The sequence below is a fragment of the Dermacentor andersoni genome, chromosome 9, assembly GCF_023375885.2.
Source record: "Dermacentor andersoni chromosome 9, qqDerAnde1_hic_scaffold, whole genome shotgun sequence".
In the NCBI taxonomy this organism is placed as follows: Eukaryota; Metazoa; Arthropoda; class Arachnida; order Ixodida; family Ixodidae; genus Dermacentor; species Dermacentor andersoni.
Window position 1 is genome coordinate 107,128,579 of NC_092822.1, and position 18,825 is coordinate 107,147,403.

Genomic DNA, 18,825 nt, shown 5'->3' on the forward strand with positions numbered 1-18,825 from the left:
GGCGTGCTGATTCAACGCACGCTTGAACAAGCACTGATAAGCTTAGTGTCCATAGTGAGTATGTGTTGACGCTTATACCATTTGCACGGTCTGTAAGGAGACATGCACCACTTATGATACTGATGATATGCTTTAAAGCTTTTCCCGCGCCGATCATGGTAGATCACCTAAAAATGAGATGGTTATACATAATTATCTTGATAATGATGATGAACCGCTATCATGGTTTGTACCCGCTAAGGGGGATAGGCCAAGAACCAGCCGGCGGCAGTAGCTAAAGCAAATCCTTATTTAAAATCATAAACCCAAGGTGAAAGAAATAAAACAAAAAAATACATTGTGATAACTAGAATAGTAAGCTGGTAAGCAGTTAAACTAAATGGAGGGTGCACTTTAAAAGAGGTTACAGGAAAGTTGAGAAAATTACCTGCATAGTATCATTTCGTCTTCTTTTCGTTAACACGTAAGACGGCTTCCATACGCTATAATTTACCTCAATTCAGTTATTGAATACTGCGAGGCAGCGAGTACCTTTTGATTTCGGCGACATTGCGCAGACTCACAGTACAGGGAAGCATAAATGATTCAATAGTCTTGAAAAGGGTATATTTTCGAAAGTATTACTCGTAAACACATGAAAGAAATCACAAACTCACCAAGTTTGTACACCCTCTACAAGTGTTCAATGTGTGCCCCTTTGGCGACACAACACACGTGCAGATGATAATGAGCTCATTCCATACATTTTGTACCATAGTCTTGTCAATTGTCTGCACTGGAGCACGGATGCGTTATTTGAGCTCGACTAAGGATTGCGGTAGTACGGTTGGGGGTACGTAAACAAGGTTCTTAACGTAGCCTCTTGCAGAATGTAGACGACTCGTCAGCTGCTTTCTTGTCCCGTGTCTCGCGCTATTCATGCCAAACATCGTGATTGAGGCAAGCCTCGTGTCGCCCGTGCCCACGAGCCATAGAAGAAGAAGTGGTCACGCAGTTCGAGAGTGATGGCGACGGTGTCCTTCCCAGGCCCCCTTCGTGCTTCTGAGCCCCGGCTATTGTGGCCCTCACCTGCAGCCGGCACCCAAAGGCCCTCGCCGCTGTCCAGAACATTCGACGGCGTTCGCGGAGCGACGCTTGTGGCGAGCCCTGCAGGTGAATGCCTCACCTGCAGTTGTGCGGAAGAGTGCCACCCCGCATCCGTCAACCCGCGGCGAGACGACACCTCGTCTCTGCTGGCGTCACGGACGCACTCTGCCGACGGCGCGCAGACGACGCTCGATTCCAGCCGCGAACACCAACCGCTGCTGCAGGTAAGGTCGCCTGCTACATCGACATTGAAAGAAAGCTCAGGATCATGCAACGTTTGCCGGAACGGAATATGATAGGTGTGGCGTCAACAGTTAGAAATGCCGCCTGGAGATAGAAAATGCAGCTAACTAATATATCGTTGAGATTTAGAGAAAGTTAAGCCTTAAAATGTAATGTGTTGCGTAGACTAGATTACGGGCATTAGAACGGGTGGCTTAAAGAAGAGGGGATGGAAAAGGGCAGAATGTCTGCTGCAGTGAGGTTCTGGAGAAATGCAGTTCAGTATTAGCTCCGCGCTGATAAAGGGGCTTCGCGTTAAGTAGGGGTTGACGACAGAGGCATTTGACCTCCACTAGACCTAAACAAAGCAGCGATGTTTCACCGTACGTTGTTCGAACTCCTTTCATTCGCATAACAGAAAATTCTTCATTATCTTATCTGCTTCTCACGAGCTGCCGCACAGAAAGATAAATGCGGCCGTTCGCTGTTCCATGAAAACCTGTGTGCCCTTCGGAGTGCACTCTCTTTCTTGGCACACTTTGAGGTCCACCGCATACTGTGAATAATTCGTCATCGCGAACGTGCCTTGTCATGATGGCGTCTTGTGAGGTATAGATTTCGACTAGACAGATACATCTCTCCATAGCTCAAGTGCTGCCGATGCGCACAGTTCCAAAATGTCGCAAATTATATACGCGTGCTGTCATGCGATATTTGTGGCCGGTGCGTTCTTGGTGATGGAATAAACGCGGGGAGGATGCCCGCAAGGTTCTGGAGGGGCTACGGTGGTGTTATATTTCGATGTGTTAGTATACTATGCGGTGACTTTGACATTTAGTCTAATTAAGAGCGTCTTTTACAAGAAGGACCTGCCAGGCCAAGTGCCCTACAATGCGTCACATATATTTTAACCGCTGGCTTTGCGAAAGTGTGGCTTTTCCATGTCTAGGCCAGCACCCCCCTTTCGTGTCTCACCAAACTTTGCAAAACGAAATTTTCTTCATTTTTTTTTGAAGGAAATAGAGAGGGCGCTGATGAATCATTGCTTGATGAAGCCTCTGCGCCCAGTATACACGGCGCAGCAGCGCGAAGAACTGACTTGTACTCGGAAAAGAGAGGCGGCACAAGCGTATCCACGCGTAGCCTTTATTCTGAGACGCGATCTATGTGATTCATTTCAGCCCCCCCCCCTCAGTGTTCTAGTCGGTTCCACTCTGCAGTGAACTGGGAGCAGCAATAAAGTATGTCAACAACAACAAAAAAGTTATAATAACTTTATTACACATGCGTTAAGAGGCATACTGTCGTAATACTTAAAGAATGAAACACGTGAGCACGTCACAAACAGCCCCGTAGGTAACATGTTGCGCGGTGCCGCTGCGACAAGCGAAAATAAAAGGTGGAGGAGGCTAAAGCTTCGCCTTTGAGAGTGGAACTCGATAGCACTCAAAGATCCCAAAGTGCTTTCTCGCGCTTCGCGGCAACTGCAGCGTAGGTAACCGTAATGTTTACCGGGAAACGCTGGTGTGGAACGGTATGCACGAAGGCGGGTTTTCTCGTAGAAACGCTCTTACGTCGGCCGATCCCGGAGATAGTGGAAGAGCGCGCCATGTAATTAAATCATTTTCAGGTTTTTCTTATTGATTCACACTTTTATGTAAATCGGAGAAGGCTTAACATAAAAGGCATGTGCTCTCGGTGTTTTGTTTCATTAAATTTGTTTGTACGCTGTCTTTCTCAATATTCCGAGCAAATTTTTTTCAATAATGTAAGACAAGGTATGTGAGAGACTTTAGTGATGGGATATTGTGGCAATATAACCCGCATATACCGCGTGTCATATAGCGAGGCGTGGCATATGCATATACCTAAATACATACGGCGATTTTCGCTCATGGACAACTCTGTCAACCTCGGATTTTCTGCAAGACGGGGCCCTTAACGTTATCGCGTTAAAAATGAAGAAACGAACACCAGTGCTTTTTATGCTTGCAGGCAAGTTACCAACGTTACTTTATCTCAGCTTTCCTTGTTACTCGTGGTCGAACAAAAAAAGGTTTCATTCGAATTTGGTATGGATTCATCATTCATATGGCAGCATCGTAAACTATCGCAGTAAGCCGTTACTCCATTTGGCGTCATGGTCGTCCATTAAAGTCAATCATTATTTTCCGCTCCTAAACCCTATCAACACAGCAAGAAGACAACTTACAGGAAGGGGTGTAAGAAGGCAGAGCAGCGGCCTCCCCCTTTATTCGCTAATGTTACGGTTCTTCCGCACAACATGCCACCGACGGGCATCTTTGCTAGGCATTTATATTTTCTTTCATTAAGATCGCTAGATCACAATTGTGAGCAAAAGAATGGCATGGCTTGCAACTATAAATCTTCCTGAACTTCCTCTCCTTAACTACTGCACCAATAACATCGCAAGCCAGGCACCAACTTGGACTACACACGTATTCTGCTAAACTGCATTTCTTCCACAATGGGGCGTCTGGCGTTATCCCTGACGAGCACCCAACCACAGGACTTAGTGCGTTTAGTTGCATCTGCCTCGTGCCACGCGAGGTTCATTGGATATTGCCTCAGTAAAGTTGTAGTGCTCCAAGACGGTCTGGCTCGTTTTGGTTTAATGCTACCATCTCCAGATCCTAGGAAGCTTGTCCATGGAGTAATATAGTAAACGATAATAGAGGACACCCCCGTAGGCTCTTGCGGCAGACTTTGGCTCTTCGCGCACCCGGCGGATTAGATGATACGCGTCCTCCTCCGTGATGGCTGCCACGCGCCTACAAGCCTCGGAAGTCACGACTTCATTTTCGTATATTTTTCCTGTTTTTTTTTCTTTGTTTTGTGACCACTGCTGTAATGTTACATGCATCATCGAGTGATTTCATGCTGGTGCTTGAGCCGCTCTTTATATATTGCGACGATGAGCGCACAAAGCTTTTGTTTCGTTTATGTCTCTTTTGTTTAAATTCACATTGTTTATCCATCAAGCTGTAACTTAGCGCAACAATAATGCCAGCTGTCCATGAGGCAATAGAACTGTATCGTTTGTGATATGATATTTCTAATAACTTACACCAAAGGGTGTATTGTAAATTGATTTGCGTTGTTATTTCAATATCAGTCACCTGGCTGAACAGCCAAGAACACGAAAATATTAGAGAAGCATTTTTTTGAAGCAATATTGTGAGAAAAGTGGGAGACGCAGGAAAACGCGAAGAAACAGCGAAATACAAGTAATAGAAAACACTGGTACATAAATATCATGATAGCAATAACCTTCACACCAGCACTACATATGTTTCAAGTATCCAGGTGAAAAATAACTATATTAACAAGTCAACATTTAATTTACTCAAAATAGGGTTGTGCTAGAAGGAAATATGATGCTGTTTCTGACACTTCTACGAAGAAGGGTCGATAAAGCTAGCAAGATTATGGAAACGGTTGCGTGCCAAAATAAATTTTGTGCATAAACCATTGATCACGCACCAGCATGATCGTCTCTAATGTGCACTCCAGTGAGTCCTTCCTTAAACAGCTGCAAGATATTGCCATCTTAGCCAATTACACACTTCGACTTCGCGGGGGTTGTTCACCTGTTGTCTTTGAAGCCATGCAATCGTCTTCTTACACTTGGAAATTTGCCCTTGAATATCCATGATGTCCTTTGGCTGCAGAGCCTATTGTCAGAAAGGAACAGTGGATATTCCTGCAATTCGTAGGATGCCAGAAGGTGAGCCATAATGGAACTTTCAAAGCTTTTGAATATAGATGCTCCTTGGAGCAATGCATATTTTTCTTACCTAGCAAAGCAAATGTCTCTGGTATTATGGCATGTCATCAAAAAGAATAGCTATTAAGGAAGGACTGTTATGAATGCTAAGAAACAAGAAGCTTCCTACTGCAAGGACTCCATACGCAATTAAAAAAGGAAAACACGTAACTTCAGCGCAATGCAAAATATTTAACGCTCGAGCGCACATATGGCAGAAAGATTTACAAAGCGCACATTATCCAAACTGCAAACATTGCACATGCGCGGCTTTAGAAATAGTATGTTTTGGAAAACTGCCGCACTCTACTGTTTCCGAAGCTGCTGAGCAGAACCGTCTTGAATAAATCAACATAAAGCTCTCTGCACCAAACGCCATGTGTCCATAGGACACATTTCTTAACGAGCGATTTCCTTTTCCTTTCTTTTCGAACTTCGTCATTGTTTCGAACGTGCATCGCATGTCAAACGCTGTCGCATCGCTGCTGTCGCTGGTGTCACCCGTCATGGCCGCGCAAGGTAAAAACAAAAAAAAAAAAGAAAGGAAAGAGCGCAAAATGTAATTCCACGTTACAAAGGGGCAGCAGCTCGTTATGACTTCAAGGCTGTCATGCCCCCTCCATCACTCGTTCATGCGACTAACGGCGACATTAATAAATACGAAGAGAATAAGTCTTCAACAACGTGTAAAAGAACTTCATGCGGCCTTACTATGAAATGGCGACAAAGCAGTAGCGTCAGACGCTGGCAAAGGAACCAAAAAACGATCCCCGGGTGCATTTTACAGAGTAAGGGCGTCGGGATGCCGGCGACAAGGTCTTACTAGGCTTCGCACGTGCTGGCTCGTGCCACCTGTCAAGCTGCTAGCTATAGTCGCAGCCGTGACAATGGCCTGAGCTACTACCTTGGGAAACACGCAGAATCATCTGCCGGAATCAGCAAACTGCATGCTCGGCTACGAATCAGCTCGAGTGCCCATTCTTATCGCTTACTATGTTGCTCTAAGAATTATGTCCAAACGCATTTGCAGCTCTTTCAATGCTTTTTCTTTCCTTTCCCAAACATCTACCGTAGAATGCTCTCAGTACATTTCTTATACTAGTTGCGGCACGTTGTTTCAGGCGCGATGTTCAAACTGCAACAAAAAAAAAAAAAAAGAAGAAGAAAACATTTCCTTCGCACCATCAGTCTGCTAGCTTTTGCTCATGACTATAAATCCAATACGCCAAGCATTACTATATGGTGTATATGAAGTTTCTCTTGTTATAATTATTGAACACTATATTTCTGCGTGATAAATAACAGCAACACAAAGAAAATCACGCAAGGCCACCGCTGTCCTGAGGAATGATATAGGACAGTATTAAACCACTTGCTACAACAAAGACTATGTGGTTCACTAGGGTTGAGGCTTCGGCGAGTTGGTATTGCACTCTAGAACTGGTACAGCGCAACACACACAGAAAGAAACAAGCCGAGCCGGCCAGATAGAGGAACAGAGCGCTGACTTCCAACCTGGCCAGCTTTATCTGGCCGGCTCGGCCTGTTTCTTCCTTTGTATGTTGCGCTGTACCAGTTACAGAAAGATTATGCGCATGCTTAAAACGGGGCGCCACTATGAAAATGCCTGATACGCACTCTTTGTGATTCTTCTGATTTATTATTTTTTTTTTTGAAGAGTACAGAAAGACTCGAACGGCCTTTCCCACAACACCGCTACTTTTACCTGCCCGGAAAGCTTCATGCACAGCCTAACAACGATGTTTTCACGTTGAATCTTTTTGGCAATTCCACCTTTTATTTTTTGGCACCAGACCACCCCTTACGTGATAGCCCCTCGGGGCAATTAATTGAAATAAAAATAAAACGTGGCAGTTAAGCCCGAAAGGGGATACGTCGATTCGGTAGGAAATTTCGCTTACTAACTAAATTAACAAGCATGGTGTCACGTGCGCACAATCAAACGTGAAACTTCTCACTCAATGACCGCAGAAACTCGCGGCCTAAACGCTGGAGTGAGGAAGCGCGGCTCCAGCAACAAGAAAATTGACCTTCGTTCTGCGTCGGTTTCAACGCAAAACTAAGGGGTGTAAACAGGGGCATACGAAGCTGTGAGCCCCCAGCGCAACGTCTTGCCATTGCAGATAGCTTTCAAGATAGGGTCCACGTGGCCGCGGAATACGCAGCAACCGCTGAAGTAGCGCTGTCCTGTGTCTCTGTTACGTCCTTGTATTTTTGAATTGGGGTATCATGAATTTTTGATGGTACGGTTTATTCATACTTACCATTATGAATAAACCCTACCAACTAGCCCAAGAATCAGCTTTGTTAAACTCCCCTTCCCTCCCCTCCCTCCGCTTCCTTTCGAACGAAGGAAGGCGGCGCCCTTCCTCACCGATCCCTCCCTTGCGCACGCGAGATGGAGCCGCCATCGTCGGCTCAACCTCGCACGCTTTCACTCACATATACAGCATACGGAGCGCGGCGACGGTGTCATCCCGCTTTGACTTTATAAGGATTATCACGGCGACGCTGATGACAGACACGCGCCTGGAGCACCCATATAATCTCGCAATGAAATGAAATGAGATACATGTAAATAAAATGTAATTGAGCCCGACACACTTCACGACGATAAAGTACTTGGTGGCTTGCCGAATTTTAGCGGAGCCATTCTGAGCTGCTATATCTAGATAAGAATTATTATGTACTATACAGGCACTAAATGATCAATTCGAGGTTTTCGTATTGCTATAATCGTCCGCAATGGTGTCATTTCGTATCGGAAGCGATATCACTGTTAAGTGTAGTGCGTAACGACAAACATTATTGCAGCGTGTGAGTTTTTCTAAGCAGTATTATAACCGTGTAACTTTGGTTTCACGGTTACTCACAAATAAGTGTCAGTTTCGCCCGAAAGTCGAAGCATCGATTCCGATTGCAAATTATTGGACAGCTATATGAATTAACAATCGGCCTTACAAACATAGGCATACGAACTAAATTGCCAGCCATGCTGTCATGCGTGTACACAGAATCATGAACACATCTTAATCGATGACAGCGGAAACTCGCTGTCAACACGCTGCACTGAGGAAACGTGGCAGCAACAATCAGTGAATTGTCCTTCGCGCGGACGCACGCATAAATACGAACTATGTTGGGAAAACAGAGCGGCCCCGTGGACTCTGGAGTCGCTGCAGATAGCTTTCAATATAAAGCGGCCCAGCTGGGCGTGCGCTGAGTAGAACGCGTCACCCCTTCCCACCCTCCCCTTGAAGCCATGTGCGCGACGGAAGGCGACACGCTTTCCCCTCGCTTTCCTCCGTTTTGTGCGCGAGATTGAGTCGCGATCGCCGGCTTACCCTCGCACGCTTTTACACGCATATAAACCATGCGGCGCGGGGACGATTTTATCACCCTTGGGCTTTATACGAAACCTCATGACCACGCTGGTGGCAGCAATTCGCCTGGAGAGTCCATATAATTGCTATCGCAACAATACCATGGCCCGGAGCTTTCCTTCGTACGCTTTTGTAGTGAATTATGGGCAACAGATGTAGTATTTCTACGCAAATACCAGATTTCATTAATTATACCATCGCCATTGAAAGTCCCTGTTCGTCCTTCACACGAATGTTGGCAACTCTACATACTCCCAGATGGAAGCCGGCGCTGAACCTACTAGGAGCACCCTATGCAGCAAGACCAGCATACTGCCCTATTCTCTCATTGGCGTCCTGTTCGCGGGTCTCGTAACTGCGGCGGTGCCAGCAATGGTCGGCGCTCCAGGCGGTCGCCTGGCTCCTCACGACCTCCTACCGGACCAGGAGCTATCGTCTGGATGGCGTCAACCGGAGCCGCTGTACAACGCCCTTCCGGATGTCTCGGACGGAGGAGCGTTGATCGAAGACCCGCGCTTCTACGACGAGCAGCCGCGCACCGTGGTCACGGCACCGTCAGGCGATGATGTTCGCGACAGACCCCTAAATTTGGCGGCAAGATCCATCGCCCGGAGCAGTGTGGCGCACAGCTCACCGGGGACAGAGCGATACGTAAGCGATTTGTTTCGCCTATCCGTGATCCAGGTGTCAGTCATCGAGGAGGGAAATAGAATGAGTCGACGTTATGTCATAAAGCCTGCATTTGCAAGCCAACTGTCCATGAAACCATTTACTCCTCTTTTTTCCCTCTTAAATTCGGCCCAACACCGGACCTCTGACGCTCAGCGTACTGGCCGATAATGTTCGGTTTCCGGTAGTTTTTACTCGATGCAGTATTTGTTCTGCTTCGCTGCCCTCTGTCGGCCTACCAGCTCTTTAATTGAGTTCCTGTTGTATGCCGTCAGTTCCAACGCACTGAGGAACGCATTAAACTCGCATCCTCTTCATTCAGACGCCAGGAGTGTCAGGAACGCAGCGCTAACCGCACTACACTGCCAAACCGCATGTATGATGAAGGCGCGAAAGAGCCTGTATACTATTGATAAAGATTGTACATTGAGGAGGACGAAAACACTAGCGAAATGTTTCACTGGTAGGTAAAAGTCTTCTTGTTTACATCGTGTTTACTTTGCGTTGCAAGAAATCTACGAATTATGCTAATCTTTTACCGGAAAAAAGAAGGCGGCAATGACACGTATGGAAACGGGCTCCACAGTAGCTAACATATGCCAATGCTATAAAAAAACAGCGTTCTACCGTAGCAGATGCCTTAATTTGGAACAAGTTTGCTCTTTGGTCGCTACACAAATAAGAAAATGAAACAAACGCTGACTTGAAGGCCAACTCGCGGAATCCTAAAGTGCGCCCTGCATAACACTCAAACGTAATTACCTGGGTTTTGCTAGTTCATATTAGAGCAGGGTTACAGCAGTGAAAAGAAAAAAAATATTACTTTCCTATTTTCGCACCGAACAATGTTGAATTAAATTATAGGATTTTATATGCAAAAACCCCTTGCTGACTGAGGTACGCCGTATTGGGGAACCCCGGTAATTTAGACCACCTGGAGTATTTTAACGTAGACCTAAATCTAAGTACATGGGTGATCTCGCATTACGCCCCCATCTAAACGCGGCCGCCGTGGCCGGAATTGGATCCCGCGACCACGTGCTTAACAGCCTAACGCCATAGCCACTAAGCAACCATGGCGGGTCCGAACGATGTTACAAACAAAGCTGCGGCAATATATAGCAACAACAAAACCAATGCCAAATACATTTGCAAGAATATGGAATTGAATACTGAGGATATTTATATAAAGCAAGGTTTGGGTACGGGCTAGTTGGTATTCCATGGTATCAATCGTCACTTAACAGCGCATACCTAGACGAGGGACAGAAAGGACGACGACAGCGCTTGTCTTCGTCGTCCTTTTTGTCCCTCGTCTACGTATGCGCTATAAGTGACGATTGATTTATATAAAGTTTCTTGTTCCGTGGCATAATGCCACAGAAAACAGTGCCGGTGAGTGGCGCTCTGTAGTCACAGTCACAGTACAGTCACAGTACATGTAATACATGTACGTCGACTTGTTATATGTGTACATTCCTGTGTTGATCAATCACTTGCGTTGACGTACTTTGTGTGAAACGAGGAGACCAGGGGATAAAACGTATTTGCGGTAAAAGGACTGATTCAAGCAAGCTGGTTGACTGTTTCTCAGCACCCTGTTTCAAAGGGGGTGCCAATAAGTCATCACCATTATCATCATCATGTTGAAAGTCTCTAGATAATCACCCAACCAGAACTCCGTTGTGAAGGCCCACTTTCCGGATGCACTGATATTCAGAACGGACCTATCGAGTTAAGGTGTTTGGAGTAGTTATTGAAAAAGAAGAGAAGAAATCCATATAACCATGGTCATTACAGGCTTAGGTGACTCTAGAACATCATCGATTGATGTTTTACCGAAGAGAGAAATGATCAAGGATATGTAGGCAAATTCCTACACTGTAATAGGTGTAATGAAAGCTGCTTGGCTAAAATACGCAAGCTAACTAGGAGAGCGAGCAGAACTGCCAGACTGCAATACATGTAACGAAACCTAATGAGCTTAAGAAGACTACGTGACTAGTTGTCACTGGCCTGCATTGAAATGAATGCAAATATAAATTAGCATTCGTCATGATTTACTCAACACTGAATTGATAGAATGTCTCTAAGCAATGTGCCTGTCGAGTGCATTGCTTTTTTGTGATCTACATATTCTGCCCAGCTGGTTTCTACGAAAAGTTTAAAGAATATACTGGAAGGAAATTCTCAAGCATGAATAGCAGAGAGGTGAAAAACCAATGCGCATTTGGTGAACTTTGGTGGTATGAACCACACATTCCAGTCGTTTGAAAATGACTATGCTTGTAAGTAGACTTGTGGGTGTACCTTTAAATTCGCGACAATCTGCGACCCCAAAGCCTTCTGAAATGCTAGGCTTTGTATTAGAACTTGTAAATTGAGAGCAATATTGTCTTTTTATGCAGAAGGGTGATGTAATGATGTATTCAATCGCAGGATGGCTTTGAAAGTTCTCACAGTGACTGTAGGCAGAGGTGCAGTTCCTGTAGGTTAGATGACTTAAAAGTCCCTTCCCAGTGACCCTGCACGAAGGGTAATTTAACTGGCGTGTCTGTTAACCTGAAACGCAGACACCCTTAAACCACTGGTCTCATTTTCTATATACAGTGCACTGCGGTGAGCAAACAAAACGTGAGTGCGCAGGAAATATGTTTATCAAACTACTAATATTATCATTTACGAAATATTCAGGGTATTCTTTTATCGTTAACAGAATTATTAACAGTCAGCCCTTTCCCTCAGATGAATAAGCCCTGAAATAGGTTACTTGCAGAGGCGGACATTATATTCACAGAAAATCAAAATGAAGATAACAAAATTTACAAATTTTCGCTAACAAACTTTCAAGCTACGTACTTTATGACAGATATTCCAATTTACCAATTGTAGCGGGTCATTTCGAAAGGGATATCCACTCGGAATGAGCTCTGAGGATGGAATCGCTTCCGACAATTGTGTTCCCAAATTTGTTGACGTAGTGCATTAATGTTCTCAGAATTTTCGAGCTTGAATACATAAAAAAAGTGTTTTGCTGAAAACTCAATGGATGCGCAGAGCGTTTTTGACGCTACTTGCACAGCGCATATATGAAAGCTGGTGCCGGATTCAAAATTACTTACAAATGAATGAGCCTTTTGAATGAACTGGATTCCTCTCGTATATTGCAATGTATTCAGAAAGTAATTAGTTTTAATCTTCATTAGTAAAACTGAGTTGGTCAATGATGCATCTTGATGAGGAGTGTAAGTAATGCTTGCCTTTGAGTAATCCCGCTGAATAAGTACATTTGTGCTATATGCCACTGGTGGAACTTAAAAATTCTGTTACCGCTAAAATAAAACACTTGATCGTTACTTCGTTAGTGGAGCAGACGCTACTGTGATTTAACTGACCGCGGAAATTCAGCTCGTACTTACGTAAATTCCAGCTTCCGCGTCCTCGCTTTCGAGCGACTTCGTGTCTCTCATTAAATATTGTTACAGATTGAATATTTCGCAAAAATATACGAGAAGATAAAAAAATGCATTCTTTGCTGCGCATCCTTAGATACGATCCAATAACAGCCATTTCACTCCATAACAATACGGCGTACATTACCGAATTTTACGCAGGTGTGGTCCGAGTGCATTCGCCACTACTACACGTACTGCACTCCCCCGGTGATGTTGTTCAACTACGACACAAAAGAGAGTGCGCGCGTTCCAGCAACAGCGGCCAGTTATGCAACCACGGCTCCAACCTGTTCGGCATCTCGCAACCGCATCTGGAGAAGTGCCTGCATCGCGACCGTGTCTACGACATGTTCTTTGAAAATGCCCTCCTGCAACCTTACGCCCGGTAAGCGAACGCAACGTTACGAATCTGCGGTGTACGCTCTTTCTGTCGGTACCAGAAAGTGTCTCAGAAACATTGTACGCGACGCTAATTTACGGCTACCAACCAAGTGACGTACTGCGCAATATATAAGGGCGGAAAGAGAGACGGGACACAGTCCCGACTTTCAACAGTTTACTGCATGAAGCGACAGAAAGCCAATATACAGACAAAACAATCATATGCCCCACCCAGAAGCGCGAAACTTCCACAGTTCTTTTGCTACCACAATAACACAAGATGTACCACACGTTTTTATATCATGAGCAAAAGAACATGCGAGTATGAGACAGGGGAAAGCTAATGACACGATCATTGTAAGCCCATCGCGCCAAACGTTAGTAAAACAATCTGAAAAGCACGGCATGGCCCATTTGGGCGGGGGAAATTCATCTCGACGAGCTCGTTGGCCACCGATGCCACTTGTGTAAGGGTCGTCGACGGCACCCACGGACCGAGATCCTCAACGAAAGCCGAACAGACACGCAGTTGGCGCTCCTCTAAATACCACAGAGCGCAGGGAGCGGAGGGAACCACCGGCGCCACATTAGCGATCGCACATACCAGCGGCGAGGGGCTTCCAGCCTTCATCGGCGTTGCCATCTTCCTGGAACCGCCGCAGTTATTCTCCTCGCGCGCAGAAATAGGGTGGGTGTGAACAGATTGAGAACATTGTGTTGCGCCGATTAGTTAAACAGGTGGCCTCTCCGAACGGGTGGCAAAAAAATCTGTTCCGCGTGTGGATTCTGTACCGGTGCTGTGGCGTGGAAGCTTCGAATGTGCGTCCTTGGGGTCTCGGCACGGCCGCTGTGAATTCCGCGATGCCGGCGTATGCGCTGCCACTATTACCTATATGTGTTGGCATTTGATATTTCATAGAGCCGCATGAGAAAGGATCGGTTTTCAGTTGGATCTCTGGCGTCTCTGGGAATGTTTTCTTTTTTTTTTTTCTTAGTGTGCTCCCGAGTCAGGGTCGATGTTTTGCTGGGAAACGGTTGTCCTGTTCACCTCCCTGCCAGGTTTACTTTAAAATAAGTTTTCGTTATTGACGCCACACGGCATTTGTCTTCTTCGTCGCTTCGCGAACGAGTTAGAGGACTGGAACCATAATTTTAACGGTTCCCTGCCTCCGCATTCTGGACTTGTGCTTGTCCTGTGCGTATTTTATTGCATAGGCTATGTTTGTGTGTCGTTTCTTCGAACTTCTGAAGAATATATGTTTCGTGGCCCCTGATACTTTCCTGTTCTATAATGTGGAAGTTTGGAGCGGATTCTGCACTGTGAACCGCGTTAAAATGTTTGAGATGATATATTGGTCGACTAAACCATTACGCAAGGAAATTCTAAGAAACACAATAATTGGTGAGTTAATTTTCTAGTCACAAATCAAACCAAGAATATTTGATTAGTAAGTAATTTGTGCGGGATATTGGGTATAAAAAAGGTGGCTCCAGTTTTCCGACCGTTCTCGTGGACCTCACTGTGGGCCGCTTAACCGAGGTAGGGTTGGTTTATGTGATGCAAACCAACACTGTAACTTTTTGTATCCCATGGAACCTTGTAACCATGCCACCTTGTAACCATGCTTTGTAAAGTATTTGCAAATACAAGTTTTCTTCGTCCATACATAAGCGTCAGCGTCCTTGTTGCCGGAGTCACCCGTTAATCCACTGGTGCAGGCTGTCTCCGACGGTGCGTTCCGGACGCCCAGAGTGGAGGAAGAACAGTGCATACAAGCATCATCAATAATTGTTTACGTCATTACAAAAACAAAGCAGAAAACCCAGCAATAGCAAGCGACAATGAAAACAACAAAGCAAAAAAGTGGGGTGATAACAATAAAAGAACGACACAAATAAAAACAAGACACACATTTTCATGAAAGCAACACGCAGGAGGAGGATCGAAAGCGTGTAAGAACTAGTGCAATAGCATCGCAAAAGGCAACTTCTTGTCTAAATGTTAAATTGAAGGCGTACTTACGCACTTAGCAATATTTCGCCAGACAAATAACGTTTCCGTAATTTCTAATTGTGCTTTAACACCTGTTCTTGTCGTGATCTCAATTTGATCTAAATGCCGTGAGCAGCGGCAGTCCGTTAATGTTTCCATAATTTCTTACTGCGATTCAGGAAAATTCCGCAGTGGGCAAGTTGGTTGGACATACTTAACACCGTTCCGCAGAACGACAAAGACTGGGGCGCTAAGGTGCGCTCATGTGTTGTGTGTTTTTTCTCGCTCATGTGCCTTTGTCGCTCTTGGCAACAGTGTTAAGAATTTCTCACTGTGCTTTATACCGTGCTCTTGTCGTAACCTTAACTTTATCTAAATAAATTGAGCAGCCGTAGTTCCGTTAAGGTTTAACAGTGAGACGGCATTCTGGTGAGCGGTCATTATTGCAATGACTGGTTTAGCGTTGTACAAGCTCCGACAAGGTAAACGAACACAGCAAACTCTATTGAGACAGATTTCATGTATATTTTTACATTCTTCTGTGCACAATGCCTTCTTTTGTTTGGATAATAGTGACTAAATTTGTCAGTACTTGCCCAGATGAGAACACGACGTTCACCCAGTTCCAGATTACTTCCTCATTCACGCTGCGGGAGAATTATTGCATGTACGGGATACCTGCATTAGCGACTTAGCTCTTTCTTTCTGCTTTGGGCTTATATTACTTGTACTTTTGTAGTAGGCCTTTAGAGGTACTCAAGACTAGCTGTAAGGGATATCTGACTGCACGCAGTCGATCCACCTAGGCCCCTATGTCTGGTGCGGAGAGGATGTTTGGAGGGCTTTTAAACGGGTAGTCAGAACAATATTCATTCTTATGAACGTAGAATCGGCACTTTCCTGTTGTAACAGGCTCTTCTTGGTCCTTGAGGTATAGATACAGAAGGCAGCTGATAAGCATCTTGGTGAAATGAAGCCTCAAATCCAAGAACTGAATTTTTGTGACAAGAAAATTATGGGCAATTTCTGGCGATTTGAATGCTTGAAGATAGCATCTAAAGCAGCCTTCACAGCACCCTTCACACTGTAATAGCGCATTATATCCAGCGTTTCGCGTGGCAATACTGTCAGGCCGTGCAGGAAAGCCACGACGCAGCGGAGCATGCGAGACCACAAACACACCCTTTCAGAACCGAACTCCAAAGTGCTTTATTTGGCACGCGCCCCGTTGCTCCTGCCCGGAAGTCACCGCTGGTGTGTGGACCACTACATCTGCCTGCTCAAGTCACAAGTTTAAGTGGTTGGGTGGAACCACACGATAGCCGCTACGAGTGCACACAATACTATCACCAGCATGACGTGAAGGAGCAGGTGCTGCCGTCGGAGAGGTTCGCTCAGGTGTTGCTACCACTTGTATTGGGTGGTGAGGTTGAAACAATGAAGTCTCTGCTCACATTAGTTCGAAAGGAACTAGATGTCTGCGATTTCGGTGCGGAATTGTTCCATGCTCTGTTTTGATTACAAATGACCTTCGACGCTGAGCGCTGCTCAAAACTGTGGCACGAACCTGATATGTACAAAGCCAGGCCTCTTCGCCCGCTTCCAGTGATGGCACGTCTGTTACCCGATGACGTCGGTCGAACTCCTAAGCAGTCTTTTTCTTTGTAAGGTTCGTCTCTAACTACTACCTTCTCCTTTACTGGTCAGGGTGGACGAAGCTGCTCGTCCATCTTTAGGAGTCGAGTTCATAATCGCCTTCCAACTTGTAGTTGAGCAATGCTAAAGCCACTCACCCCGGGTGTGTTCCTATAGCTAAAGCCATGTGAAGATCTTACGCCTTGCGGAGGAGGTCTTTAACAGTGCGCATCATCCTTTTTTCCTCCGCAATAGACGGTGGGTAGTAGGGGCTACAGGTGATGTGGTCGATGTCATAGGTGGCAGCAAATGCGGCGAATTCGCGTGAAGAGAAGGGTGGACCATCCTCCGACCTTATCCATTGCGGTATCCCGTGTCGCGGAAACAGGGTCTTCGGCAGATTAATGACCACTAGAGTCGTTGTGGTCTTCAGTGCCATGACCTTAAGAAGGTTATTTTTAAACCTTCGTAACAGCCATTAAGAAGGTTTGGTCGTTAAGGTGAAACAAGTCCAGGCACAGATGTTCCCAGGGGTGGCCAGGCAAGTTAGTAGAGAGGAATTGTTCCTCTGGATTCACTGGCGTATGGGTGCATTTTTCACAATTGGTGACGAGAGAGGTGATCTCAGCTGCCATACACGGCCACTATACAGACTCACGAGCGAGAGCCTTTGTTGCGACTTATGCCCTGATGTCCTTCGTGTAGACGCATTAAGACTGGTGGCCTCAGTGACGAATAGATAATGAGGCGAATGCCCTTGAAAAGAAGGCGATCGCAAAAGAAAGTTCATCCTTCACTGACACATACTTTGATCCGTAAGAGGCATCGTTGACTTGTTTGGCCTGCAGCGCTGGCAGAACGAAATCAGCGCGTTGCACTGTCTATCACAGCTCTGCGCTTTCCTGATATCCTGTATCTTCACAGGCAGCACATCTGGAGCAGAAGTAGCGAATTTTGTAACAAAACATTCCACAGTGTCTACTGGATTTACATTACGAGGCGTGCGAGAAAGTAAATCATCCATAGGCAACAATTTTCCTGGGACGTGCATCAGCTGAACTGACAAGGCATGGCCTTTAGCTTGAATCTTCGCACCAACGGAGGAAGCACAACTTCAATCTTGCAAAACAGTTAATGGCACTAGAGGAAGGCGATTAGTTTTTACAGTGAAGGTGATGTCTCTGATGAACTCGTCAAACCTGTGGATGACCCATGTTGTATGATCCACGCGGTATGATGATCCAGGCTATGGTGATCATTGATTTTGAGGCAAAGGCTACAGGCCTGCACTCACCACATGGTTGTGATTGCAAGAGGGCTACTCGGAGTCCAAAAGAGCTGTTAGCAGCCGAGACTGTGGTAGCATAATATGACTAGTACTAGGACAAGCAGCGGTCGTACGTCACAAGTGCCTTGACTTTTGTGAATGCTGCTTCATGTTGGTGCTGCCAAGTCCAACTAGTATTTTTGTTTAGTAGGATGGGTATCGGTGGACTGATTTCAGATACGTGGTATCAACCTCGCAAGATGATTTACCATCCCGAGTAGATGTCTGAGAGCTGCAAGGCGTGCGGCAGGTGCCTTTGCACGGACTGCTTCAACCTTGCCTGGATCTGGCTTGATGCCTTGTGGTGAGACAATGACGTCTGGGAATGAGACTTCGGAGACCCCAAAGGAACTCCTCTCCTGGTTTAAAGTGATGCCTGCAGTTTCAAGACGAGTCAGCACTTGCTCAAGCCTTGCATCATGTTCCTGCTTATCACTTTGAAACAGAAGACCATCGTCAGTCATATGAACCACACTATCCTGACCTTCGAGAATCTGTGCCATTTCTTTTGAATGTACTCCAGGACACGTGATACCGAAGTGCAGTCGTGAGAAACAGTGACCGAAAGGTGCTATGAAATTTGTCAGTTCTTGAGAGTCCGCCAACAACTTCACTTGGTGAAACCCTGCGATCGCATGCAGCTTCGAAAAAGCAGCTGCATCGCCGAGGACTTGCTCAACAGTAGGCAGAATGTGACGCTCTCTGAGAACCACCTCATTCACTAAAGGGAGGTCATCACTCAGACGATACTTCCCATCCTGCTTAGGTGCCACTACCGGACCGGTAGACAACACAGTTGACTTATCAATCCGACAAGTGACGCATTCGCATTCAAGGTTCTCGGGTTACTGTCGAACAACTTCACT

General features: G+C 45.7%; 1 protein-coding gene across 1 annotated transcript; it reads left to right on the forward strand.

The window, feature by feature from the left end:
* Positions 1-885: 885 nt before the first annotated feature.
* Positions 886-18,684, forward strand: LOC129383941 (uncharacterized). Its single transcript, XM_055068979.2, has 3 exons — positions 886-1,310; positions 8,758-9,150; positions 18,601-18,684. The coding sequence occupies exons 1-3, from the start codon at positions 1,005-1,007 to the stop codon at positions 18,682-18,684; spliced, it is 783 nt and encodes a 260-aa protein (XP_054924954.2). The 5' UTR covers positions 886-1,004.
* Positions 18,685-18,825: the final 141 nt, after the last annotated feature.